The sequence below is a fragment of the Drosophila elegans genome, unplaced genomic scaffold, assembly GCF_018152505.1.
Source record: "Drosophila elegans isolate 14027-0461.03 unplaced genomic scaffold, ASM1815250v1 contig_476, whole genome shotgun sequence".
NCBI lineage: Eukaryota > Metazoa > Arthropoda > Insecta > Diptera > Drosophilidae > Drosophila > Drosophila elegans.
In genome coordinates this window covers 6892358-6917328 of record NW_024545863.1, presented here as the reverse complement: position 1 = coordinate 6917328, position 24971 = coordinate 6892358, and the positions used below count along the sequence as shown (strand labels likewise).

The 24971-nt window shown below is 47.7% G+C and overlaps 6 protein-coding genes across 7 annotated transcripts; 3 read left to right on the top strand and 3 right to left on the bottom strand.

Moving 5' to 3' along the window:
- Positions 1-1687: 1687 nt before the first annotated feature.
- LOC108140536 lies at positions 1688-3396 on the bottom strand. The gene is made up of 2 exons (XM_017263360.2): positions 3132-3396; positions 1688-3080 (listed from the first exon to the last, which is right to left on the bottom strand). Exon 2 carries the CDS (start codon positions 3059-3061, stop codon positions 2075-2077), a length of 987 nt encoding a protein of 328 aa, XP_017118849.1. The 5' UTR covers positions 3062-3080; positions 3132-3396; the 3' UTR covers positions 1688-2074.
- Positions 3397-3431: 35 nt separating this feature from the next.
- On the top strand, positions 3432-4381 carry LOC108140410 (zinc finger CCHC domain-containing protein 10). The gene is made up of 2 exons (XM_017263127.2): positions 3432-3628; positions 3696-4381. Exons 1-2 carry the CDS (start codon positions 3582-3584, stop codon positions 4186-4188), a joined length of 540 nt encoding a protein of 179 aa, XP_017118616.1. The 5' UTR covers positions 3432-3581; the 3' UTR covers positions 4189-4381.
- Positions 4281-4796, bottom strand: LOC108140411. The gene is made up of 2 exons (XM_017263128.2): positions 4632-4796; positions 4281-4577 (listed from the first exon to the last, which is right to left on the bottom strand). The coding sequence occupies exons 1-2, from the start codon at positions 4740-4742 to the stop codon at positions 4368-4370; spliced, it is 321 nt and encodes a 106-aa protein (XP_017118617.1). The 5' UTR covers positions 4743-4796; the 3' UTR covers positions 4281-4367.
- A 337-nt stretch (positions 4797-5133) lies between these two features.
- LOC108140632 (retinoblastoma family protein) lies at positions 5134-7826 on the top strand. Its single transcript, XM_017263552.2, has one exon. It carries the CDS (start codon positions 5254-5256, stop codon positions 7612-7614), a length of 2361 nt encoding a protein of 786 aa, XP_017119041.1. The 5' UTR covers positions 5134-5253; the 3' UTR covers positions 7615-7826.
- A 408-nt stretch (positions 7827-8234) lies between these two features.
- On the bottom strand, positions 8235-13088 carry LOC108140631 (SWI/SNF complex subunit SMARCC2). 2 transcript variants are annotated; one of them, XM_017263550.2, is made up of 8 exons: positions 12869-13088; positions 12653-12778; positions 11489-12413; positions 11106-11436; positions 10264-11041; positions 9994-10204; positions 8682-9695; positions 8235-8623 (listed from the first exon to the last, which is right to left on the bottom strand). In XM_017263550.2, the coding sequence occupies exons 1-8, from the start codon at positions 12983-12985 to the stop codon at positions 8493-8495; spliced, it is 3633 nt and encodes a 1210-aa protein (XP_017119039.1). In that variant the 5' UTR covers positions 12986-13088; the 3' UTR covers positions 8235-8492. The 2 variants fall into 2 exon arrangements, with proteins under 2 accessions (XP_017119039.1, XP_017119040.1); XM_017263551.2 differs by having other exon boundaries at positions 8682-9503.
- A 448-nt stretch (positions 13089-13536) lies between these two features.
- LOC108140602 (TATA-binding protein-associated factor 172) lies at positions 13537-23658 on the top strand. Its single transcript, XM_017263511.2, has 7 exons — positions 13537-14046; positions 17168-17246; positions 17313-18226; positions 18451-20585; positions 20648-22698; positions 22756-22996; positions 23054-23658. Exons 2-7 carry the CDS (start codon positions 17236-17238, stop codon positions 23486-23488), a joined length of 5787 nt encoding a protein of 1928 aa, XP_017119000.1. The 5' UTR covers positions 13537-14046; positions 17168-17235; the 3' UTR covers positions 23489-23658.
- Positions 23659-24971: the final 1313 nt, after the last annotated feature.

The following is a 24971-nucleotide window of genomic DNA, read 5'->3' as shown; positions in this document are numbered from 1 at the left end:
AATTTAATGTGTAAAAATTATTATAATAAAAGTATAGATATAAAATATGTAAAGATACGAGAGACCCAAAATAAAAGTTGAAAATTTGAGTTGGAAAATTCTCAATAATGCTCTTTTCTTTAGAAAACTTGCAGTTGAAAAACAAGCGAAATAAAACCTAGTAATTCATTATTTGAGAGCAAGAAAATAACATTCAAGAGTATTATTTCTCCCTCAAATAGTTTAGTCAAACAAAAATATTAATTATCATTGATTAATGCTTAAACACGTTGAAAAATAAATAGCAATGCATATAAATAAAAAATAATTGTTTAGCTCAATTTAAGGCGCGCCAACAAGTTTTCTTTTCCGAACATTTTTAGTTCGAATCAAACTTCTTTAGGATTTTTTCTATACAACTCTCACTATGCTGTTCCACTAACAAGTCACGAAACTTCCTTGAACGTAACTAAAAACAAAATGCCAAAACAATAACATACTGAATTGGACTTGAAAGATCAAGAAACTAAAAACGCAATTAACAAATTACAAATAACAAATGAAAAGTAAATGCAATTATAAACAATAAGCAGTTCAAAACCTTTGAAACAAATATATACACATATATATTTATATATTTCACTAGACAAATTTTTATGCATAACTAAAAACAAAACAAATTCTATATTATCAATGTTTTTGCTCTAAATGTCTAACTAATTGTTAATAAAACCAGAAATCGAATTATTTTCTGCAGACAAACGTTATATGATAATGCTATGAATGTGTAATTATTTGTTAGCAGTGACGAAATATATTAAAAGCAAGCGGACAAAACGGAAAAGTAAAAGTTATGACATTAAACTGTATATTGTACATTTACTTTTAAACAAATGAAATGTATTTACACGAAACGGCATGGAATATGATAAACTAAAGAAATTTTAAAATTTATATTTACTTTGTGCGTTTTTAAACATGTTGGCGACACAATGACAGGCAAATTAGTGCATAATAATAACAATAAATATTAACAATTAATGATAAATGATAAATAATGTAAAGATGTTGACAACATATGTATTTTACAAAGCAGAATAACCCAACTCCCAGACCCGATCCTCACCGATTCCCAAAATATATATCAAGTCCCTGCATTGAACCTCTTACACATTTTTTATTGTCTGCAAACAGTTTATTATTAACCCGAACATAACGAAAAACAATTAAATTAATGTTTATGAGCAAAGTTTGTTGGGCAGCATTCCATTAATATAACATTGCAAAATGAAATAAAATATATGTATATGTACTAATTAAAGTATATCACCCCCGATACGGAAAATAATTTAGTTGTTTAATGATTCATAATATTTAGACACGTGAGGATGCCCCGTAGCAGCCTCCGAATACAAAAATAGTCAGCAGAAAGCAGAGACACTCCTTGAAATGCCATAGAACATTTTCCACTCCAATGTAAAACCAAGCGCAGAACGTGGAGTTTCTCTGACGAGAGCACCCTGAAAACTAAGCACAGCAAACGGAAAATAAATAAAACATTTTGTGTAAAGTTTGTTGACAGACCGATGAACACATACGAGTATATACATAATAAATATATATGAGAACAATTTAACGAGATTAAAATCAACTAAAGTAATAAAGGGAAAGTGTATAACTATTAAAACTAAAGAAACAACCCCAGCTCTTTTATTTCAATTTTCGCATATTGCATTCAATTTATTCAAAATAATTTTCGACACATAAATTACAGGACCTAACACTAAACGGATTAGACAAATAACAAATTTTTGGACAATGCACATTGAATTAACAGCGGGAGTTAATAAGCATGCGATTGTGTGCCAATGGCAGGCCAATCAAATAATTTACAATATTACATTTGGCTAAAATCTGGAAATCTCATAGGTGCCCCCGTATTTGCGGCGCAAATACCTTCAAACGCGAAGCGGGGATAGAAATTGGCTTCGATTGACTTACGGCTAGTAACACAATTTTAATGATTTATCGTTGCCCTTTCACCCTGGACTAATTTACACACATTTTGCTAGACAAAATTGCCTCTGGCTGCGGGTCACCAGCGCGGACTTCGACGGTGCGGCTCGGAACGTTCATATTCTATGCTCTTAAGACGGCTGCTCGCCTCCAGCTGCTGCACCGGAGCCGGTCGGCCACGATGTACAATGTCTTTCCATATCATGGCCAAGAGTATGAAGAAAGCCCCCACAATCTTGTTCAGAAACTCGATCAGCTTGAACACAATGGGAGTGGCTGTGTGGGTGAAGCGACTCAGCTCGAACAGGAAGCGAACAGCGAATACGCCCAGGAATCGTAGGGCCAGCGCTGCTCCACCCAGGGCAGAGAAGATGAGCAGCCCCAGAAACCGAATGGTGCCCAGTATGTTCCTCTTGTTGACATCGTTGGCCATGAAATCGTACACGGTCTGTTTGACTCCATCGCCCCACTGTTGCAGCACAGCCAGGAAGTCGTTGAGACCCAGTTGAATTTGCTCCGCCATCTCGTCTGCCTTGGAGGAGTCTTCCCCCGCTGTGATCGCATTGGAGGCGTTTCTCCTATTGGACACAACAGATCTCCGCGGTGTCATTAGTGGCTCGGGCTCCACGGGCCGCACCATCTTGAGTTTCAGCTGGACCTCCTGGTCCCTGAAGCGCAGTGTCTTGATGCTGAACCAGTACTCCCCAAAAGCCAGGTCGCTAATCTCCGTCCAGATGCAGGTCTCCAGTTGACCCGGATACGGCGTGTGCTTGTAGCTGCCACAACTTCCGCTTGTGATGCCCACCCACATGTTGGGCACGAAGCGCTGGTAGAACCTCTGCAGCTGACCGGCGCTAGAGTGCAACAGCTTCTCCAGCTCCCGCTCGCTGCGCTGCAGCACCACCACGTCTCGGTAGCCGCCCACCTGCTCCACAAAGCAGCGCTCCAGGTAGTGTCCACGGAAGAGCCGGGATTTGAACAACTGTTTGGTGAGCTGCTGCATGGCGAGCTCCTCGGGCGGCATGGGGCGCCCGTCCGCCTGGGTCACCACGGCACTGGTGTCCATGGTGTCCAATGGGAAGCGACTGTAGAAACCTCTGATTAATGACCAGCAATTAGCCTGCAGCGACCCTTACCGAGTGGTAGTAATTGGACTTTGCTGCAACCACTTTCGCCGCTTAGTCAGCGCACCGTTCTTTGTTATTGTTTGGCTAGGCAATGTGTGCCAGTCGATTCAGGGTTAAAATAGAAGTCAGCTGGTGTTTTTTTTTTATAGCTTTAGCACCGTGCATAATTGCACGGCGGTATAGGCTTAATTAAGTCAAAATTTACTCATTTAAACAATAAACAGGTAGACAAAAATTCAGCAAGCAGCTGCTGGGTGTCGATTAACGATAACAATTAGGGTTGCCTCCCCAATCGATTGGCCGAGCAATCATTTCACAGTTGCCCATCGCTAATGTGACGAAAAAAATTATAAAAAACATTTTTGATACTCATTTTTCCCAGCTTTTCCACCCGACCACTTTGGTTTTTCACCCCACCTCAAGATTTCCTCCCAACACCGACTGCGCGAGTGCTTCAGGATGACCTTGGTGGGACTAGCAGCCCGCAAACTGGCGCAGAAGAAGAGGTAATGCCCATTATGGAGGATCCCAGCCGGCTTCTGGTACTAACCTTGCTTTTATTTCGCATCACAGGTCCGCGAAACAGGCAGCCGACTTTCCCAATGGCATCCGCTGCCAAAAGTGCCTGCAGATAGGCCATTGGAGCTACGAGTGCAAGGAGAAGCGCAAGTTCGTCCACCGTAGTTCACGCACCAAGCAGTTGAGCAAGCATTTGGCCCAAAAGGAGGCCGAGGCGCCCAAGAAACCGGCGGAGGGGAACCTGGAAGAAGCGTCCGCTGGCGGAAAGAAGGTCCGGCGCAAACGAAAGCCCAGCAAGAGCTCCTCGTCCTCTTCCTCTAGCTCGTCGGACAGCTCGGATAGCAGCAGTGAATCGGACTCGTCCTCCGGATCGGATTCAAGCAGCTCTAGCTCAGACTCGGACGACGACGATGGCAGCTCCTTAGCTTCCAGTGGCAGTGATTCCTCTTCCGACAGCGACAGCAGCGAGGATCAAAAGCAAGGAGCGCCCGAGAAGAAGAAAAAGCGAGCCGAAAGTTCAGCGGAATCCTCCGAAGATCAGGAATAATTTAGCGACCAGTTTTGGTACCGTAGCGTATAGCTTTAGTAGTTTAGTTTTCCCCAGCACCCTCTCCCTAAGACATGGATCTTTTAACCGAATATACTGTATTGTGTTTACTATTTAAGTCCTCTAAATGTACGTGGTTTGGTGAAGTTCTAGCCAAGTTGCTGTCTATAATAAACGTTTTAGTCCGAGTCGATTTCCTCGTCGAACTGTCTCATTTGGCTGAACATGTTCAGATCAATTTTCTGGCTATTGATGTGCTGGGATTCCATTATCGGTGGGATTTGAGGTTGTTCTGCCAGATCTAAGCCCAGCGGATCTCTTGCGGGATTGCATTCCATTTGAGTGTTCTGCAGACCCACGACCTGCGTCTTAAGATGCAGTTCATCCACCTGTGGAACATTTCATTGTGTTTAAGTTCACAAAAACATGGTAATCGTTAATACCTTTAATGAGTTTAGAGCCTCCTGGATGACGGGAAGCACTTGCTCCAACTTTTTTTGGATGGCAAACAGTTCAGTTTGCTCTTTTTGAAGAACTCGATTTGTTTGCAGCATTTTACAAACAAACTTTTAACCCACTGATGACCGATGAGTGTGAAAGATAGATATCGCGTTACGTTGATAATAGGTTCGGTATTTTTAAACCTATGAGATTTTCAATCTATGAGATTTTAAAAAGCTATTTTAAATAAAAATATAATTGTCACCCCGTAATGCAAAAGTAAAAAATAAAAATGGTAAATTTATGTTATTAATATTATATTAAATTAATATCCTTAAAATTGTTTTAGTTGAAGAGGGTTAAAAAATATTAACAGAGTTAATAGTCCACAGGAACAATGGTTTAAGTTTCAGCTTTGGTGTGCTATCGATTACCTAATGCGAATGCGTCTCTGCGCAGGGCTGGACTTCGATAGCAATGCCGGAAAAGTATACAGCAATCGAAATCATTCGCGCCTTTCAGAAATTTGCATTTGTACAGTCAAAACAGAGATTCGCATAAACTCCGCTGAAATATAAACAAAGAAAAGAAAGCAGAGAAGTAAATATAAACAATTCTTCCCCAATGAACACCTGTGAAGCGGATGGAGAGGCGGAGGCGCTGGTGAGGCGCTTCTCTGCCAGCTGCGAGCAGTTGGAGCTGTATCCGTGGATTCAACAGAGCGCCCTGGCCACCTACCGACGTTTCGATGCCGCCGGCGGACTGTCCACCAGCGAGGGTGAGGTCCAGGAGTGGCTATGCTGCGCCGTCTACAGCGAACTGCAGCGGGTGAAGATTCGGGACATCCGACGGGAATCTCAGAACGCCACAACCAAAGGGAACGAGCCCCTGGCCAAGAACAACTGCTGGAACCTGTCACTAACCCGACTGCTGCGCGGCTTCAAGGTGAACGTGTCTCAGTTCCTGCGCCGCATGGAGCACTGGAACTGGCTGGCCCAGAACGAAAACACATTCCAGCTGGAGGTGGAGGATCTGCGTCGCCGGCTGGGCATCACCTTGACCCTGTTGCGGCACTACAAGAACATCTTCAAGTGCATATTTGTGCGACCCGCAGAGGATGCGGATCCGGACTCCCTGGCTCTTTACCATTCGCTCTACGAATTCGGCTGGCTGCTCTTCCTGGTCATCCGCAACGAGTTGCCCGGCTTTGCCACCACCAATCTGGTCAACGGCTGCCAAGTGCTCGTCTGCAGCATGGACCTGCTGTTTGTGAACGCTCTGGAGATGCCGCTATCCGAAGTAATACGCCGTGACTTTGCCGGAGTGCCCAAAAAATGGGCAAGCAAGGACTTCGACGCTTCTGTTCTTAACAAATATAGCGCCCTGAAGGCATTGGGAGCACTGATTCCTGAGCTTCCCCTGAAGGGGGTGCAGCAGATGAAGAACGCCTTCTTCCACAAAGCCCTCATGCTGCTGTTCATGGAGCAAAGTCTGGTGGGCGACGACACCCACATGCGGGAGGTCATCAAGGAGGGAATGCTGGACATTAATTTGGGCACCCTAAATCGGAAATACTCCGGCCATGTAGCCGACATCAGCGAGATGGACGAGCGGGTGCTGCTATGCTTCAATGAAGCGAAAGAGCGCAAGAAGGTGTCGCACAATGCCTCGTTGCCCGCATACCAATCCAGTTCCTCCTCACCTTTGTACAAAAAACTGCTGGCGCAGGACCTGCCACAATGCCTTTCTGCCGTTATAAGAAAAGCGTTGCACAAGGGCGAAAACGGAGAAAATGTGGTACAATATATAGAGCAGACTGTTAAAAAAATGGATCAGACCTTTGCAGCTGCCGCCAAGAATTACCTGAATGCTGAGGCGGCCGGAGCACGTTTCCGCCTGGCCAGAGGTCTTTACTCCAAGTTTTTAGTAAAGATTGTGGCCTCGGAGCTAGCGCTGAAACCCCAGCTAAAGATAAGTCAGTTACTGAGACAGCGCACGTTAATCACGACCCTATTAGCCTGTTGTCTGGAACTGGCTCTCCACGTCCACGACGAGCAAGTGGATGGCCTTAGGTTCCCCTTCGTCCTAGACTGCTACTCCCTGGATGCTTATGACTTTCAAAAAATACTGGAACTGGTGGTGCGCCATGACCAGGGATTTCTGGGCAGGGAGCTGGTCAAGCATCTTCATGTGTTGGAGGACAAGTGCCTCGAATCGCTGATCTTCCGCAAGAGCTCACAGCTGTGGTGGAACTTGGGAAAAGGCCTGCCCAGCTATCAGGAAGTCCAGTCGGTTGCGGATGGCAAGGAAAACACTTCCCCAGGAGCGGGCATCTGCCTGCGCAAGTTCTACGGCTTGGCCAACCGGCGACTGCTCCTTCTCTGCCAGAGCCTTTGCCTGGTGGACTCCTTTCCGCGAATCTGGCACTTGGCCGAGCACTCCTTCACCATGGAAGGCGGCCGGCTGCTGCGTAACCGCCACATGGATCAGCTGCTGCTGTGTGCCATCCATTTGCACGTTCGGCTCGAGAGCCTGCGCCTATCCTTTAGCATGATTATCCAGCACTATCGCCGGCAGCCGAACGCCCAGAGGAGCGTTTACCGCGAGGTCGACCTGGGCAATGGCCAAACAGCGGATGTCATCCGGTTCTACAACAGTGTGTACGTGAGGAGCATGGGCCATTATGGTCGGCACCTGGACTGCGAACAATCCCGCAAATCGCCGCAACAACCGAAAACGTGTCTGGGCATTCTGCAGGAGACATCGGCCAACGAACGGCACATGCTGGCGAACATAAGCATATCCTCGCCACCGCCGCCCAAGATTTGCCAAAGCGGATCCTGCTCCAGTCTCCCGCCGCAATCTCCAGCCGCTTCGCCACTGCCCACCTCGAACAAACCCGGCCTGAAGAGAGCTTCCTCCAGCGGCGATCTGAGCGATGTCAAGCGTCCCAACATCTTGCGGCGTCGCACCTGCTTTGAATGAAACAATCTGAAAAATGCATTATGAATTGGCTACATTTTACGCAGCTACCCAACTCATTGTAAATGAACCGACTGCTCCATTAAACTCAACCTTTAATAAAATCAATGTAAAAAAAAATATTATAATATTGAGCCTAAACCGCTAAAATAACGCAAGCCACATATTTAAAAAAATGTTTTTTTAAATGCGAATATAAAGAATATTTAACTACACAGCTGCATGGTTGTTTAAATATCTACAAACAAAAATATCTTTAGTGCAAAATACACGTTTTTCAATTAACAGACAAAAATTGTTATATGATTATAAGAATGGAAACAAACTTCGGCGGGTCGAAGCTCATATACCATTGCAGACATAACAAAAATGTATTATTCCAAAAAAAAACAAATATATTTGTCGATTTTCTGACACATTTTTCAATGGTTTCTATAATTTATATTAGGAAAACAAAAGAAATATATTTTAAAAGATTTAGTTTAAGCTACCTACACTGTTTAAACGTTTAAGGACTTAAGTAATTCAGTCCGAGTGCAATATGAAAGCTTAACTCGGAAAATTTAAATTATTATATGCCTGTAAGATGTTAAGTATAAATAAATAAATACTTTCACATTAGGTATATTTAAATAGGTTTTTATTGAATGCCAATTTTGTTTCGACTTTGAAACTTGGTTCAAAACGTTTGTGCAACTGCTTGTTCACGCGACTGGACACGAGACAAAACTGACATGAAACGGGGGACGCGTCAAGATGCAGTCCATCTCTCCTCAGATTACACAAAAGAGTTGGGCTTAGAGTGGAGTATACATAATACATACTGAGAGCGTACGACTTAGAGCTAGTTACTTTAAAGTTTTCTGGCTTAAAAGTAGGAGTTAAGAAGGTGGAGCTCCACCGGCGGCAGGAGCAGTGCTCGCTGGAGGAATGCTGGCGGATGGTGGCATCACTGATCCAGGTGGTGCGCCGCTGCCATCTGGCACCGGAACGCTGCTCGGCGGTGTGGTTTCTACGAGAGGTTAACAAAAGTCAATACAAGAAATTGAATTTCAGAATTTCCTTCTTACCCATGGGTACGGGGGCCTGAGATAGCGCTGCCCCTGCTGCTGTTGGTCCGCTCTGATCGCTGGGGTTTGTGACCATGGCCGTGGGACCACCGGGCTGCGGTCCACCGGCCAGCACAATGGGCGGCGGAGCTACGGATCCGACTATGTGCGGTGGCAGCGGCTGGTGCTGGGCGGTGGGCCCCGCCAGCGGTTGGGACTGAGGCGGCAGCTGGTGGGGATGTGGAGGCAGTTGCTGCTGCTGCGGCAGGTGGGGATGCGGCGGCAAGGATTGCTGTTGCTGCTGCGCCTGTTGTTGCTGTGGCTGTGGTAGCTGCTGTTGCTGCTGAAGGATCATGTTGCCTGCGGCTGCCGCCTGACCCTGTAGTTCCTGCTGCAGGCGGTGATGCGCCTGCTGGCGCGCCCGGAACTCTGCCGCCTTCAGCTGCTCCAGGTGGAATTGCTGGCGCTCAGTGATCAGCTGCTGGCGCTGATACTCCAAGCCCTCGCGCTCTCGCTCCATGGTGGCCTCCAGCTCCTCGAAATGGCGCAGCTTGATCTCCAGCTTCTTCATCTGCGTCTCGACAAGCAGCGCCACCAGGGACTTGATCTTGCGCTCCTCCAGGGCGGCCAGGTGTTTGGCCTTAACGGCTGCCGATGCCAGAGCAGCGGCCGCAGCCGTCTGCATGTTGTTCTCGCTAAAGGTTCCGTCCTTGGCCGCCGCTACCGGTGCTGATCCCGTTCCCGATCCTTCCTTGGCCTCGCTACCGTCCTTCGTCTCGCCATCGCCACTGCTGTCCTCCGTCTTGATGTCCACATCGCCTCCACTGGCGGAAGCGGCTGGGTCTGTGGGTGAGGATTTGTTTGATTTGTCTGACTTGGTGGCTGACTTGTCGCCCGAGGGCGAGGAGCCGGACGACTCCTTGGGTTTCTTGTCGGTGTTGTTGGTGTTGCCTGTCGCTGATGATGATGTGGAACTCGAGTCTGTGTTCGTGTTGGTCTTATCCGATTTCGTTTTGTCTTTGGACTTGGCATCGTCTGTAGTTGTTGTTTGTTATTTGGGTTGTTGGTGGTGGTGGTGTTGATGTTGATGTGAGTTTGGTAGATTGGGCGCAACACAAAAACGAAACAATATACGAATACAGTGCCAAATGGAGAACAAATTGCGAATTTTGAATGCAAAGAATACAAAACAAACAAACAGGCAACCAACAAAAGAAAATACATTACATTTGAATATCGGTTAACACGAAATTAGGTTAAATTAGACTTAACTCTGCTTTTAACCGATATCCATTCAATCCACTTTAATCGACTTATCCTAGTTTTGCCTTACCGTCTTTCTTGCTTAAATCCTTCATTTCCTCATCAGAACCGCCAGCGGATGCAGGGGCGCCTCCTTCCTTGCCCTCCTCGTCCTCTTTGTCGTTTCCAGTACCGGCGATTCCGCTGTTGGCCAGCCCGAAGTTTGGATTAAACTTGCCGCCTGCCGAGGCCTTCTCCACGTTTTTCATGTGGTTGTCCATTATGGTCGCGGGCACCTCATCCTAAACCGTAAAGAGTTAAGATTATTTCAGATCCTGAACAGCTTATCACTGTTAAATACCTTAATGGCTGCGAATTCCTCCATTGCCGCCTTGGCAGCAGCTGCAGCCACGCGAGGATCGACCACAGATGCCAGGAATGCCACGGTGGACATAATGGGATTGCCACTCTTGCTAAACGGAATTGGTTGGCAGCCCAGGGGACCTAGGAAACCTCCATCATCCTCTAAATAGGGGTCCTCGATGGGCAGCCGCAGGAAGTGCAAGATGCACTCGTCCTGCGTGCGAGTACCCACGTGCTCGCAAACCTTGTTCCAATCGTCTTTGTGCATCTCGAGGCCCTCGAGCAGCAGCAGAGTCTCCTGATCGGTCCACTCTCGCGCCATGCTGGCCGCAGTGCGGTTTCTCATGGCCGCTGGCTTTTTGGCGTATTGATCCAACTTAAGACCAAATTGGCTTACACCAGAACTCAATCCTCCGGCACCGCCGCCGTTCTCCAGAGCCTCTGTTTTGATGCCGGTCAGGCCACCCTTGTCACCTAGCTCCAAGCCACCTTCCTTGCCCAGCGGCTTCTTGTCCAAATCCAACAGCGTCTTGGCCGCCGACGGCTGCTGCGTCTTTTGCGGATTTATGGCCTGCAGGCCCGATGGCGTGTCCGAAAGAATGTGGAAGTGGGAAGTCGGAGGCGGGCCCATGGGCGTGGGTCGCAGATCCGCGTCGATCTGATAGTTAATTAGCCCCCACTGCTCCAAGAAAGCGTGCACCCGCATAATGGCACACACATCTCCAGCCAGGTTGCGCCTGCAGGCAGTGCTGGTCAAATACTCAGTCGGATTGAGCCTGTAATGGTTGAGACACATTGATGTTAGTTCCATCATCACATAGAAATATGTAACACACGCACCTGTAAGTGTCTATCATAAAGTTCCTGTAGGCCATGTAGATTTCCGGAGTCTTAGATTTGTTCTTGCTGTTGAAGAACTCCGGCATGGCCCGCTTCTCGATCACATGGATGGAGTTATAATCGAACCAGGCAGAGTATGAGGGCACGATAATGTGGTGCGTTTGCTCGGTCACATTATCCTCCATGTCCTCTTTGGCCGACGAAGAGAACTCCTGCGTGTTACTGTTATCACTAGTCTTGCCTGTCTGCGAGTTGTCGCCGTCTCCGGTGGACATGGCTTGAGCAGCGCTTCCTCCAGTCATCTCGTCGTCCAGATCGGTCATAGTTCCGCCTATATATGTAAGTAGTGAGCTTGGAATACCCTTCTAGATGATCAGACTTACCCTTAATCGGCATCATGTCGTTGTCGCCCCTGGATTTGCCGCCCGGAGCCGGACTAGCGGTCGACTGCAGTGCGGCGTTGGCCTTGTGCACCTCCTGGACGTTCGGCTCGGCCGGTGGATCGTCCAGATCGCGGGTTAGATCCTCGTCGTCGTCGTCGTTACGTGACTTCTTGTGCACCACGGCGGGCGATCGCTTACGCTTGCCCGGCTTTGAGGTGGACGCCGAGGTGGCTGGCGATGGGGAGCGGCGCCTCTTTTGTTTGCCTCCACCGGAGCTGGCAGTGGGCTTCTTCTTCTCGTCGCCAAAGGACATGATATCATCGATGGACATGCGCTGCTTGTGCGTCTTCTTCTTTCCCTGCTCGTCCACCTCGTAGTCCTCCTCGGCCATCCATTCGTTGTACTGCTCCAGGTCCAAAATCCAGGAGGCAGACACCCGCCAGCGCTCCGCCGGCGACTCGGGATTCTCCGGAATGTGATCCGGAAGGTCAAAGTTGTTCACAGCCCAAGAATCGTAGGACTCTGGAAAGTAGTACCAGTGCAGCATTACATGGCCGCCGCGCTTGAAGATCGGCCGTGCGTACTCGTCGGGATGCGGATCAACGATGGGATAGACGATGTGTGTGGCATCCTCCTCGTCCGAAACGATCTCCACGCGTCTGTTGTCCAGAATCTCGCGCAGTCGTCCCTCGAAGCCCTTCTCGATCTCCGGCCTGATGTAGATATACGGAATGCGGTAGAGATCCGCCTCCACCAGCGCCTGTTCGATCTCGATCAGCAGCTGGATGTTGGGGTCCTTGCGCGTCGGATTCTTGCCAATGGAGAAGTCGAACTTCTTGCCGCGCTGTTCGGCACGAAAGCGGAACATGGTTGAGAAGATGATACACAGGCCACCGCCGCTCTTGAAGTCGAGGAAGCAGCGCATCTAAATAGAAAAGCAAAGGCGAAATTTTAAACTATAGTTTATGGGGTCTTTAAAAATAATTTACTTAATCAAAACTATTTATAAATTTAGAAATTTAAACAAATAAATAAGTCTTTTAGAACTAGACTTCTAATTAATCACAAACTAAGCTCTTTGGCTAAGAGAAGGTTAATATTTACGTGTACACACGCAACACTGGGCACCCTGTAGCTTTCACACACAGGCTCACCAATACTAACCGGAATTCTGGTTGCCGGCGGCTCCGCCGAATTCTTGCCCAGCTTGGCCTCCACATATTGCAGGAAATGGACTAAGAGTTGGGACAAGGACTCCTTCGTAATGGGCTCCGAGCTGTGGGCCAAGTACTGCAAGAAAAGTCATTTCAATACGCCGTGTTTTTTTCGTTGCCAGCCAGCGCCATTTTTGTTTGCGGCGGCGTTGTTGTTGGTACGTACCTTCTTGCAGTTCTTCTGCAGCCACTGACGAATCGATTCGAAGCCCTGCAGAGTCTCCGGAGAATGGAAAAAGTCTATATTGGGACTTCCGTCCTTCTTGGGACCCAGGGAGTTCATAATGCTTCACTTTTATGGGCTTTTTGTCAATTATATTCGCAGTTTTTCACGCCAAAAAAGCCAATAAACGTTGCGCTGATAAAAGTGTGACCGCGCGAGATTATCGATGGAACCAGAGTGACCTGACGTCAAAATATACCATAACGATTATTTTATTTTCAGTTTTACATTTTAAATACCGATATCTTTTCCAACCGAATTACGAATTTAACTAAGAAACTACATATTCTAAAGGGTTTGCTTTAAATCATTGGATCGTCTTCAAAAATGTTGGGAAACCGATAACTTTAAAAGAAATGTTACGAAAATGTTATAATATATAAGATGTCAGAAAAACTATAATTTTTTACAGACACGTTAGAAAAACGATCATTTTTAACATATCTGTTGAGATGAGACAATTGAAGAGGTGGAGAAACATTGATGTTGCCCCGCCAAACATCGTTGAAACCGATTTGAAACCATCGATGACATCGATGTTTCTCCACATCTAGACAACGGCTCCTTGCTCCGAAACCAACATGGCCGTCCCGCTCTCGCCGCCTAAAAAGCGTATGCCGTGACAGCAAGCCACACACTATAAATGCGACTCGCGACGGGCTAACATGGCTGCTGGGAACCGAAATCAAAATCTGAGGAATATCGTGCGGTCGGAGTGTGTTTGCATCAGCGTGAAGCCCAGTGTTAAGCTAAAACATTGACTGCCTCGCCCTCGGCTTGCCCGCCAACCGCAGTTGCCGCGTTCTAACGTAGATCGTTCGTGAGTCCGCCGCGCGAGCCAGTGTGCGTGGAAAAAATCGATGGTGCGTGAGTGCGAGTGAGTGGGAAGGCGATTGATTTGTGACGCTGCTAGCGAAAAGCAGCCTCCCCCTCCGTGCGTAGACGGCCATATTACCGCAGCATCGATTGTACAGTTTTAGAGCAAACAAATCAATTAGAAAATGCAGAGCGCATGAGTTGAGTTGTGAGTGGGCGCCCCACAAAAGCTGTCTGCTGTAGCACCGCGAAGGGAGCGAGAGCGAGATATACAAAGGGAGGAAGGAGAGCAACGATTGCCAAAGGTGGGTGATATGATATTCGGGGAATGGGAGTGGAAGGGATAGTCTTATCCTCGATTGCAATGGCATTTATATGCTACTTATATACCACTATCGCTTCCGCTTGCGTATGCATGTGTGCATGAGTGAGCGTGGGGCCAGAGGGCACAATGTGCTGTGATAAGAGAGAGAGAGGCAAATGAGGGGAAGCGAGCGCCAACGCAGCAACACAGAGGAAATCCTTAGGCGAGAACACAAAAACTTGGCCAATTACTAGCTCTTTGTCTCTGGCTTCTATCCTCTCTCTTCTTGGCAGCATGTTCTAGTGCGCGTATTTTTAGGCGCAGCACATGCTCAATTTGCCATCCGCTATTTGTGTCGTCCATTTGTTCATTCATCGGGCTCTTTTTCCAATTTCAGTGGGTGGCATTTAACAATAATCCCTCCATGTGTTGTCCACGTCCACAATAAGGTACGTTCGGTACACAGAAAGAAAAACTTTAACTTTTGAATTTGTTATTAAAATATAAGTATTATATTTATTAAACTGAAATATATAAAAATGCACTCATATAATATGTCCAAATATATAAAATTAGATCAAGTAAAAATAACTCTCAAAACAAAACAATATAAAAAATGTAAAAACCTATTCAAATTCATACCTAGCTTCCATTCTCTCTGTGTACAATGCCAGGCGGTACAAGCACCTGTGTTTATTTATGGTCCGCTGCCGTAATCGACTGCAGCCGCCGCTTCCCTCTCTCTTTCGCTACCAACAACTTGGGGTAGGGCACCTGAACTAGTTTCAAACGGTGGAGCTCGGCCTTTTCAGCTTTTTCGCATTTGCCATTTTCCCGCCGTTCGCAACATCTGCGGCATTTGTCACAGTTTCTTTTGAGAACATTTAAATATTCAAAGTTTACTTGCCGAACTTGACTTCGGCGATGATGCTGCTCAAATTAAGCACCTCGTTGTTTAATTCGATCCCGATCGCTGCTGCATTGTGCGAAATATGCAGCGACAGCTGTCTCAATATTGGCCAAAAGCCCGTGCAAATATTTGAACTCTTCGCAGCTTAAAAACAATATCGCGATCAATACTGAAAGTGTGCTACTTTCGGCTAAACACAGTTTGCACAATTGTCCCCGGATTCCTAGAAAACAGATCAAACGCCTTCTATTGGCTACAAAGAAAAAATAAATAATATTATTAATAGTTATTAGAAGAAATGGTAATGAATAAGTATACGGATTACCCGACAATCTTGCTTGTTGTTGGCGGTAAATTAGTCATATATTTAACAAATCCACCCCCAATAAAGTTATAAAAATATTGAAAGCTATATTGATAAAAGAAAAAATTAACTCATTTCTAGCTTTTCACTCGTTGTTAAAGGGAAAATGTACACATAAATATGCAATGCTCAAGCAATATTGCCAACGATATAGTGTAGCCTTATCTTTAGAGTAAATAAATGACCTAGCATTTCCGCCAGTCCCATTTCTTTAATCAGAACAATATAAAAACAAATCTATAAATACAAAAAGCTCGCAAAACTTGCCACAAAAATTTCGAAATTCATATGCCTCTACCTAATCATTTTAAGACTGCCAATAGTGATAATAAAAAAGCGTACTCATTCATGGCTTATCGTTCGGTGGCAATGTATAATGTACAATGGCTAAAATCAATGATTGAGATTGCTTCTTTCGATGTTCATCTAATGGAAATTTAATTACCCGGCCGGCGAACCGTTTTCCTGAACCGCCCCTCAGTGGGTGGCTTCGACAAGGTCGCTGACAAATCGAAGTACAGTAGATTTGTCGCCGATAAATTGACTTTATGGTTGGTCGGATAAATTCATGCGACATGCCATACAAACGATTTCATTATGACTTTTACGTCGTTGTTAATATTGTTTTTTATGTAAGTTTGTGTGTTTTATTGGCTTGATTACTTCTGGACAAACATTGACAATATATTTGCACGTACCTCGAAGACTCATCATGCCTTGTTATTGCCCGTTCTAAGCGTAAATATATTCTTGACTTTTAAGTCTTCGCCTTGGTTCAGTGAACCGTGATTTTACCAATTTCTTATCTCCCGCAACACGCTGCATTGATAAGAGGTCTAAAAATGGAAAGCTTTCAGAGTCATTTTAAAAAATCCGTAATTTCCTTAATAGAGGTTATAAAGCCGGTTTTGCTCCGCTTAAAATCAACTGAATCGTGGATGTCCCTTAGTGATTCGTACGTAATACGGTTCCACTGGTCCGGAACATGGAAATTCCGTAATTTGCTCAATTGTCACGTTCTGCGCTGAGCTGTTAAGAACGCCTCAGAGGCCACAACGAAGACAAATTTCGCCATTCACGTTGAGTGACTCAATTTATACGGCCTAACCCCACTTGGTTACCGAGTTTAATAATGTTCCCAGGAAACCCTAGCCAGTCCATCGAACCACTTTCTTTGGCTTTCCTCGACCACGTGTCCAGTGTTTATTGGACTATTGATATCCGTCGAGAAAGGCTGAATTTCGAGATTGCGACAGACTTTGGGCTGAGCCATGCGGTCATTTTACAGTACAGCGCGTCACAGCTTAATAACTGTCGGAATGTACTATAAATTGTCGGAAGTATCTTAATAACAGGCTTCCCAGAAAAATAGATCTGCTCTGCAGCTCAAGTTGGTAGTTTGACTAACCCTTTAATTTAAATTTCACATTGGTGTACAAAGCCTATATGTTAAGCTTGTTTACTTGAATTCAGTTGTAATAGTAATTGTAATTTTCACTATATAAACGTTTCTTTTTTATAAAAACAAAAGTTGCACAGAAGTTCTATAGAAGTTTATAAATCGGGTTGTGAGGATTTTCCTTTTTCTTTTTTGTAGTTTAAGTTATAGAGACAACACTTCAGAATGTTTTTTTTCGCTTAACGCTATTAGCAATTTGTTTCGACTGTGAATTTTTTTTTTCTGACGCACTGAGATTGAGTAATAGAATATATTATAGAGAGGAAAACCAATAAAAAATAATCTTATATACATATAAGTATATATATAAATATGTGTACAGTTGTATAACCTAATTTTTCATGAAATGCTTAAAAAACTTAATTATCAATATCCCCTTGTACTTTCAGATTAGTTACTTAGAGCAGATCTTTTAGATCGACGGATCACAAAGCGTATCACAAAATATCATTGTATAATGACATCTAGGTATGCATTAAGAAACGTGGGGAATATAATTCACCTTTCACCTTTATAATATAACAACCTTTGCAGACTCGACCGACTGTTCATCTTATTGGAGACCGGCTCCACAGCGGCCACTCGCCATGCGGCGGCCAAGCAGATCGGCGAGGTCCAGAAGCTATATCCACACGAGTTGCATGCCCTGCTCAACCGCCTGGTGGGCTATCTGCACAGTTCGTCCTGGGAGACACGCATTGCTGCGGCACAGACTGTGGAGGCCATATTGAAGCAAGTGCCGCCGTGGAACCCGGAACTACAGGTGGTGCCCAAGAAGGAACGCACCGGCCCTGATGCCAACACAGCAGCAGCTGCAGCCGAGGAGGACAGCTGCCAGTCAAGCGGTTCCAGCTCGACTTCGGCCAGCGAACGACTGCTCAGCTTCGATGAGTTCGATCTGCAGCAAATCCTGCACAAAGGCGCCCGTCTCATCGGCTCCGAGGGCAACGAGTTCGATGTGCAGGAGGAGCAACCGGCCAGCGGCGGCGGCGAGGAGGAGCGAAGTTTGGCCAGCCGCCTGAGTCGTCAGCGGGCGGTGCTAAACGACAAACTGGGTCTGACCACGGCCGCCAAGCTGGGCGTTAATCTTACCGACATGATCACAGACGAGGATGTGGCGCTCACCAGGAGTGGCAGCAGTTACAATGTCAACGCCGAGAAGCTTCCTGTAGAGCACATACTTAACATAAAGCCAGCGGCGAACGGTTCTGGGCAAGCTCAGCTAAGCTGCCGGGAGATGAACCGGGCCAAGCGCAAGGCCCGCCAAAACACAGGCGTGTCAGCCACCGTGGTCACGCCCACTTGCAGCAGGCGCAACTCGAACAGTAACCACAGCACTGGAAGTAACCACAGCAACAACGGAACCGCGTCCCTGGCTGCATTGGATGAGCCGGAGAAGAAAAAGCTGAAGGCAACGGAGCGGCAGGAAATCTTTTACAGTCTTAATGGTGAGTGGGCGCAGAAAGATTAAAGACTTAAACAATTATAAAAGCTTAAGATAATGAAATATAATTCTATTTAAAATTCTGTTATCATTTCTGCACAAAGTTCAAGTTGCAAGTTCATAAGAACCAAAATAACAAATCAATTTTCTATAAAGGCCTTGATTGAAAGTGATCGGTTGTAGTATAATTACTTACAATTAATTTGGTATTCACACTTTAATTCACAGCCGCCGTGCCAGATGCCACAGGCACTTGGGTGGATGCCGTCTCCTGGCCGTTGGAGAACTTCTGCTCGCGCCTTTTCATCGATCTCTTTCATGCCAAATGGGAGGTTCGCCATGGTGCGGCCACAGCTCTGCGGGAGCTGATCAACCAGCACGCTCAGGGAGCGGGAAAGACCGTACACCAGAGCCACGAACAGATGGACGATGCGCACAGCCGGTGGCTGGAGGATGCCGCCCTTCGCCTGCTTTGCGTGCTCTGCCTGGATAGGTTCGGCGACTTTGTCTCGGATCAGGTGGTGGCACCGGTGCGGGAGACATGCGCCCAGGTGCTGGGCACCCTGGTGAAGGAGATAAAGGCGTCCAAAGTGCAGCGGATCGTGGATATTCTGCTCCAGTTGATCCAGCACAAGAACGAGTGGGAGGTGCGGCATGGTGGTCTACTCGGCCTGAAGTACGTGTTTGTTGTGCGCGAGGAGCTGCTGCCCATTTACTTGCCGCAGTCCATCTCAAACATCCTAGTTGGTCTGCTGGACGCTGTGGATGATGTTGGCGCTGTGGCTGCCGCGACCCTGATTCCAGTTTCCTCCTGGCTCCCCAAGCTATTGAATCCCGCGCAAGTGTCCTCCATCGTAAAGATGCTGTGGGATTTGCTCTTGGACCAGGATGAGCTCACATCTGCTTGCAACAGTTTCATGGGTCTCCTGGCGGCCATTCTATGCCTGCCAAAAGCCGCCAGCTGGGTGGAGATGGAGCCGATGGCCATGCTGGTGCCGCGACTGTGGCCATTTCTTTCACACAGCACCAGTTCGGTGCGGAGGTCCACGCTTCAGACGCTCATCACCCTGACCAGTGCGGATAAAGTGAAGTCGGAGCCCAAGGAGGAGGAGGAGGAGGAGGAGCAGGCTAAAGACGAGCTGGATCAGCAACAAAAGATGAAGCTTAATTTTGGAGTCAGCGACTGGAAGTGGCAACTGTTGCAGCAGGCGCTGCGTCACATATATCAGCGTATTCTGGTCGAACCGCAGGCGGATATACAGGCCCTGGCGCGTCAGGTGTGGTCCAATCTCATCGAGCATGCGGATTTGGGTGCTCTCTTGCACGCCGCCTGCCCGTACGTGTCCTCCTGGATCTGCCTTTCAATGCAGCCACCCAGACTAGCCTTCGATGCAGGGGTTCTGATCAGAGCTGGCGGAGATTCGAGCAACGCAGGAAGCACCTCGCGGAAACGAACGCCCCGCATAGGCGACGATCTGGGCGGAGCCATCCTGGCGCACTCCAATGCCGCTCTGAAATTGTATCTGGGTGGTAGCGAGGCCACGCCACTGGAGTTGCGGGAGGCGAACTTTATGCGGGCTCGCATTTCCTCGTCGCGGGCGCTGGGAGCTCTCTCCCATTACCTGGTGCAGCCGGCACCGGGAGTGGTGTACACCCCACAAACCGAAAGCCCCACGGACTGCTATACGAAGGTTTTGTTGGGCCACCTCAATGCCCACTCCGCTGTGCAACGCATCGTTTGTGGCCTGATTATTGCCTTTTGGGCACTGGAAGATGAGCCAGTGCGACCAGGACCGCCGAATCTGCAGGAAAAATTACATCAGTGTGTGAGCGAGTACGTGTACTACGATGAGGTGGCCATCTCGCTGACCCGACTGCTGCAGGAGGCCCAGGACTTTATTGCCACGCTGAAGCAGAACAAAATCCCCATTAACGACTTCAACAACGCCAAGATTCTTACGCTGGAGCAAATCGAGGCGGTGGCCACCACCTTGAGCGAAAATCTGCGCAGCTATCCTCTTAAGCCCAAACTGTTGGACATGCTAGAGGAAAGGCGGCGCAGCCTGCAGGCCTCCTACCAGCAGACGACCAGTGAGCAGAGCGCCTACCATGTCAGTGCGCAGGCGGCACTCGCCGGCGCCATCTGCGCCCTACACTGCCTGCCCGAGAAGCTGAATCCGGTGGTCAAGCCCCTAATGGAGTCCATCAAGCGGGAGCAGTGTCTCCAGTTGCAGCAGCTGTCCGCCGAGTTCCTGGTCCACCTGATGGATCAGGTCTGTGATAGAAACCCTAGTCCAAATAGCAAGATCTTGAACAATCTTTGCACTCTGCTTCGAAGCGATCCCGAGCACACTCCCAAATTGGTAAGGAAACTTTAAGTTTATTTCACATCCACTGTATAATCCTTCATTCGAATCTCTTGCAGGTAATGCCACTGCAGACACTGAAGCAGACTCAGCCAGGCGATACTGGTGTAACTAACAGCTGCGTTTACTACGGAATCCTGACCCTTGCCCTCCAACAAGCAGTGACAACCACAAGCAATAGGGGCGGCGGTGGAGGAGGAGGAGGCACCACTCCCACGACTGTCACCGCTAGCCGTGGCCCTGGACGACCGCCCGCTGGGGAGGCTCTAGTCCCAACCGCTGCCGCATCACACGTTGAGCTGAAGGCACAGCAAGCCAAGGAGACGGAGGCGAAGCAATGCCGCATCCAGCGCTTGGGAGCCGCCTGTGCCATAGAGAAACTGTGCCGGACATTCGGAGAGCACATCGTGGACAAGGTGGCTGTATTCCAGCAGTTGATGTTCGGCAAGGTGGAGCAGTTCGTGAAGGAAACGTACGATTGGCAATTGGGCTGCATCCTGCCAGATTTGGGAGCATGCAATGAGCTAGTCAGCTCCCTGCAGCTAATCGAGACAGCCGCTCCGCATCTGCATGCTGCACTGCATCCGCAGATGTTCGCCCTGCTGACCCCGCTTGGATTTATCGTTTGTCATCCTCTGAAGGCGATTCGCCACATGGCCGCCCGCTGCATCGCCGTGCTGGCAGAGATCGATGCCTGCCAGACCATGCAGTTTGTGGTGCACGACCTGGTGCCGCTGCTGGGAAAGATTGAGCGGCTCATTGAGCGCCAGGGGGCAGTGGAGGCTATCGAACGGGTGGTCAGTCGACTGCAGATAAAGGTGGTGCCCTACATCGTGCTGCTGGTCGTGCCCCTGCTGGGAGCAATGAGCGATCCCGATGAATCAGTGCGTCTGCTCTCGACCCACTGTTTCGCCAATCTTGTCCAGCTGATGCCACTGGACGGAAAGGCGGAGCAGTTGAAGAGCGAGCCGCTGCAGGCGCGCAAGACCCGCGACCGCGAGTTCCTCGACTACCTGTTCAATCCAAAGAGCATTCCCAACTACCAGGTTCCGGTGCCACTAAGCGTTGAGTTGCGCTGCTACCAGCAGGCGGGCATTAACTGGCTGTGGTTCCTCAACAAGTACAATCTGCACGGCATCCTCTGCGACGACATGGGCTTGGGCAAAACGCTGCAGACCATTTGCATCCTTGCCGGGGACCACCTCCATCGCCAGGCGGCCAATTTGGCCAATCTGCCTAGTTTGGTCATCTGCCCGCCCACATTGACCGGCCACTGGGTGTACGAAGTGGAGAAGTTCCTGGCCCAGGGATCTGTCCTGCGTCCACTGCACTACTACGGATTCCCGGTGGGCAGGGAGAAGCTTAGGAGTGAGATTGGAACGAGCTGCAACCTGGTGGTGGCTTCCTACGACACAGTGCGCAAGGACATCGACTTCTTCAGCGGTATTCACTTCAACTACTGCGTCCTGGACGAGGGCCACATCATCAAGAACGGCAAGACTAAGAGCTCTAAGGCCATCAAGCGGCTGAAGGCCAACCACAGACTGATCCTCTCTGGCACGCCCATCCAGAACAACGTACTGGAGCTGTGGTCGCTGTTCGACTTCCTGATGCCGGGATTCCTGGGCACCGAGAAGCAGTTCGTGCAACGCTTCTCGCGCCCCATTCTGGCCTCGCGGGATGCCAAGAGTTCGGCCAAGGAGCAAGAGGCCGGAGTGCTGGCCATGGAGGCGTTGCATCGCCAAGTCCTGCCCTTCCTGCTGCGTCGCGTCAAAGAGGACGTGCTGAAGGACCTGCCACCCAAGATCACCCAAGACTTACTATGCGAATTGAGTCCGCTCCAGCTTCGCCTCTACGAAGACTTTAGCAATAAGCACCTGAAAGACTGTTTGGACAAGTTGGGCGACTCGTCGACGCCCGCCATGGTGACGGAGAATCTCAGCGCCAAGACGCACATTTTCCAGGCCCTTCGCTACCTTCAGAACGTGTGCAACCATCCCAAGCTGGTGCTGCGCCAGTCCGAGGAGCTCACTCAGGTGGCCAGCCAGCTGGCCCTTTCCAACAGCTCACTGGACGACATTGAGCACTCTGCCAAGTTGCCGGCCCTAAAGTAGGTTTAAATGTCATGTTTGTATAATCTATATTCATATTTAATATCTTCCAACAGACAACTGCTCCTGGACTGCGGCATTGGTGTGCAGACAGAGTCGGTTAGCCAGCATCGAGCGCTGATCTTCTGCCAGCTGAAGACGATGCTGGACATTGTGGAGCACGATTTGTTGCGTCGGCACCTGCCCAGCGTCACCTATCTGCGGCTGGACGGCAGCGTGCCCGCCTCCCAGCGCCAGGATATAGTCAACAACTTTAACAGCGATCCCAGCATCGATGTCTTGCTCCTGACCACTCTGGTAAGCAATGGCGTACTCCTCTACTATCGAACGCACTCAAAAGTATATACATTTTAGGTTGGTGGCCTGGGTCTCAATCTGACGGGTGCCGACACGGTCATCTTTGTGGAGCACGACTGGAACCCCATGAAGGATCTGCAGGCCATGGACCGAGCCCACCGGATCGGTCAGAAGAAGGTGGTTAATGTCTACCGGCTGATCACGCGTAACTCGCTGGAGGAGAAGATCATGGGGCTGCAGAAGTTCAAGATACTCACCGCCAACACGGTGGTGAGTGCGGAGAACGCCTCGCTGCAAACGATGGGCACCTCGCAAATCTTTGACCTCTTCAACGGAGGCAAAGACCCAGGAGCAGTATCGGGATCAACAGCCCAGGCCCACGGCGGCATGTCCATGAACACCATCATCGAGAACCTGCCGGAGCTGTGGTCTGAGCATCAGTACGAGGAAGAATACGATCTGGGCAACTTTGTGCAGGCACTGAAAAAGTAGACTACCGCTTCCCACTCCAAGACTTCCAGTAAAAGTTCTGCTCTAGGCTAGGTTGAAAATTAATAAAAACGCACCTAAAAATCATTATTTTTCGATATCGTTTCGGAAAGCTGCCCTCTGTTCCTTTGTAATCCCAAACAGAAACTAATAATAAAAAAGTTTGAAATAAACATATGCTTTTGTTTTTAATAAATCCTGTAAGAGTCAGTCGTATTTTTTAATTTATGCTGATTAATTGGCACACTCTTGACATGCCTCAGTCTTTCGGAGTTCTTAAAGGGAACTAAACATAAAGTGTTGAATACTTTAGGGCTGATTTCAAAATGAATAAGGGCAAACAGGACAATAATATGTCTTATTATCATAATGATAAAACTTAAAGTGTATTGGTCTTGAAAAGTCGCACATTGTTCGGAATAAATCTTATCAGCGATGCCCAATACAAATGTTTGCCAAACAGAATTATTGTTTGAGTGCATAGTTTGCCCAGTAAATATTTTCTCCTGTCACCCACATTAAGACACCTAATTTCACTCTTATCGATTGTTGGCATCCCCCGCATTCAAACTTATTGTATTGACTAATGTGTTAATAATGTCACAACTTATCTGATCAGTTGAAGTCGCTTTTGTGTTTTATTTATCGCTGGAACACTTTGGCAGAGCGGCGGGTAATATTTTGGGTTGCTCTCGCTGGAATCTGGTTGGCTGTGACCCAAGTACCTTGAATTTGATGGGGCTATCAGTGGTGCCAGCCCATTAGGAGTGCCTGCAGCTAAGTAGCTATAGTTGACCCCTTACCACACAGCATTCTCAATTTATTTTTTCAATTTTGTTCGGTTCTGTATCATACAAATCCCGGCTTATCAGTGCTCCGTCACGATGAAATGGCTGCGGATTATGGCATATAGCACACATCCATGGCGTAGATTATTTATGTCTACGCGGGGCGCTAAACGCGACCCGACCATAATGGAGCCTGTGCTTCAGTATATTCATATTAATAATTCCTGCGAGCATAGAAGGGATCGGGTGCTTGGTACAGGAAAGCCTTATCTCTAACTTGTACTTATGTATGTCCGTCTTCCCCTTTCTTTATATGAATCCCATTTAAATGGTCATTATTATATTGTATTTAAAGGCCCAGCTCAAACAAAACAAAAGCAAAAGCCGAGCCAGAGTCAGAGTCAGATAAGCCACTATTTTTCTCCCGCTATCCTACACTGTAGAAAATCCATAAAGTGTGTCCCTAAAAATTTAGTGATTTCGATTTTGGATTGCTTTGTTCTCTATAGAATGTCTTTAAAATTATATACTGTTTACTTTAAACATACCTTCATTTTTGTACTATTATCACAGTGCACTAATTTGGAATTGCTTAAAGACTAGTTACAAAGGCCATTAAAGATCGTTAATTCCCAATACACCTCTGAATTATGTATAAATAAATATATGTATATTTATATATAAATATACATTTTAAA